Consider the following 2,232-nt stretch of genomic DNA (forward strand, 5'->3'; position numbering starts at 1 on the left):
ACATAATAACCATCTAAAATATCCCTAGCATGGAATATAGATATTTACGGAAAGAAATTGCATTTAAATATTTGAGCTTCCCAAAAAGATTTTAACGCATTGCCTAGTAAATTAAATCTAACCTAAAGCCTAATATAATTTAAAGTTAATAAACTATTTATTTATACTTATTCCATGAACCTACCCATTTAAAAAATCAGACCAATTCTAATTCTAATGGTTCATAATTCGACCGACTCTCAATCTAATGTTAAATAATTAGAAAATCAGTTGAAAATAAAAAGCAAGTTCCTACTTCTGACAAAGTGGCGGAAAATTAATTTATGTGAAAATATAAAGACGAAATTCCCAGCTCATATGGAGGAAATTAGCTAAAAAAAACTCAAAATATGGCAAAATAACCGCATTGAAAAGGTAAAAAGAAAGATGTGTATGAGCAAGCAAATTATCTTTAATGTCTTCATAAACGGAAACCAACATAACAACTAGATTATCCATCGATCAAAAATGATCACACAACAATTCAAGGGGAACCATAACCTGTAACACGGAAACTGAAATCATAAATGACCAAACTACCCAACAATTAAAACCCTAATTCCTCCAGTTTCCATCAGATTCACCGCCGCCTCTGGAGTATCTAGATCCACCACCGCCGCCACCACCATAACCCTGGTCACGGCCACCACCGCCATAACCACCACCACCGCTTCCGCTTCTGCTGTTATATCCACCACCACCGCCATATCCTCCCTCACGGCGGCCACCACCACCGCCATATCCTCCACCGCCACCACGGCTGTATCCGCCGCCACCACCACCTCCTCCACCGCTTCCACGAGATTGAGCTTCGTTTACAGTGATGTTACGGCCATCGAGCTCCTGAGAGTTCATTCCTTGAATAGCATCCCTCATCGACTTCTCGTTGTTGAAGGTAACGAACCCAAAACCACGAGATCTGCCAGTTTCCCGATCATTGATGATCTGAGCTCAAGAAAATTAAACAAAATAAACAAAAAATCAGAAAACAGATCAGATCTGGAGAATAAACCATAAAATAAAAACAAATAAAAATCGATCGATCTTCCCCCAAGGGGATGAAGATGAACATACCGATTAGAGGTTAGTGACAGAGTAAGTAAAAGAACAGTAACATAGAAGAGTATCATAGTAACAGAAACAGATCACAGAATTAGGATCGACAAAGACGAATCGAGTCGGTTTCCGATCCGTTCTCTGCGACGACTAACGGACCTTCGAATCGAGAATCTCGCCGTAGGCACTGAAAGCTTCTTGAAGGGACTGATCGGTGGTAGCCCAAGCGAGGCCGCCGACGAAACACCTGTACTCGATATCACCAGACATATTGTTTAAAGAAGAAGATATCGAGAAAATAAGAGAAAGAATGGGATAAAAAAGCAATAAGCAAAAGCATTAATTTATAGAGGGTAAGAGATAACTAGGGTTAATTGAGATGACTGCGGTTGAGAAAATAAAGGCGTTGAATGCGCTGGCATGATTGGGTACAGAGTTAAACTTATTCCGTTTCGGGTTTAATTGAAAGGGTTTTTCTGCCGGCCTTAACTGAGAGGATGGATAAGCGCTCTATACAGTTGCTTATCCTGGACAAGGATAAGAAAAGCTGGGGTAAGGGGGAATATTCGATTAAGATCCAGAGAAGGAGGCAGATATTTTCATGGGTCTAAAAAATATCTACCGGCTGCACGTGCGATGATTTCTTTATAAAAATATCTCCATCTCTACCATGGTTAGGTAGCGGTGTTCCTAGGGCATTCTAACCTAAAAGCCCATTTTCCTCATAAATCTCTATTTTTCTTTTAATTTACTACTACATTTTTTAGTCCAAAATAATATCTCTATTTTTTATTAATATTAGTATATTCTTTTAATAAAAATATCTATTTTATCCCAAAAAAAAAACATATTTTCCTAGGCGGAACATTGCTGATTATTAATGGGTAAATTACATTCATTGCCACTGAACTTTACCCATTTAACATTATGGTTACTGAACTTCAATTCTTAACGGTATAACCATTAAACTTTACACTTTTTAACAGTAGTGGTCACTTATGTTGAAACACCTTTCCACATAATTTTGATTTGACAAAATGATTTAAGTTAATCCATGATTAAGACAATTAAATTTAAGTGCTTTGATTTAATTGTACTAATGGGTTTGTTCAATGTTAAATATAAAAATATTTATAA

The 2,232-nt window shown here is 37.1% G+C and overlaps 1 protein-coding gene across 1 annotated transcript; it reads right to left on the bottom strand.

The window, feature by feature from the left end:
• Positions 1 to 433: 433 nt before the first annotated feature.
• On the bottom strand, positions 434 to 1,418 carry LOC136209046 (glycine-rich RNA-binding protein GRP1A-like). Its single transcript, XM_066000396.1, has 2 exons — positions 1,255 to 1,418; positions 434 to 984 (listed from the first exon to the last, which is right to left on the bottom strand). The coding sequence occupies exons 1-2, from the start codon at positions 1,363 to 1,365 to the stop codon at positions 595 to 597; spliced, it is 501 nt and encodes a 166-aa protein (XP_065856468.1). The 5' UTR covers positions 1,366 to 1,418; the 3' UTR covers positions 434 to 594.
• Positions 1,419 to 2,232: the final 814 nt, after the last annotated feature.

The sequence above is a fragment of the Euphorbia lathyris genome, chromosome 10 (genome assembly GCF_963576675.1).
Source record: "Euphorbia lathyris chromosome 10, ddEupLath1.1, whole genome shotgun sequence".
Classification (NCBI taxonomy): domain Eukaryota; kingdom Viridiplantae; phylum Streptophyta; class Magnoliopsida; order Malpighiales; family Euphorbiaceae; genus Euphorbia; species Euphorbia lathyris.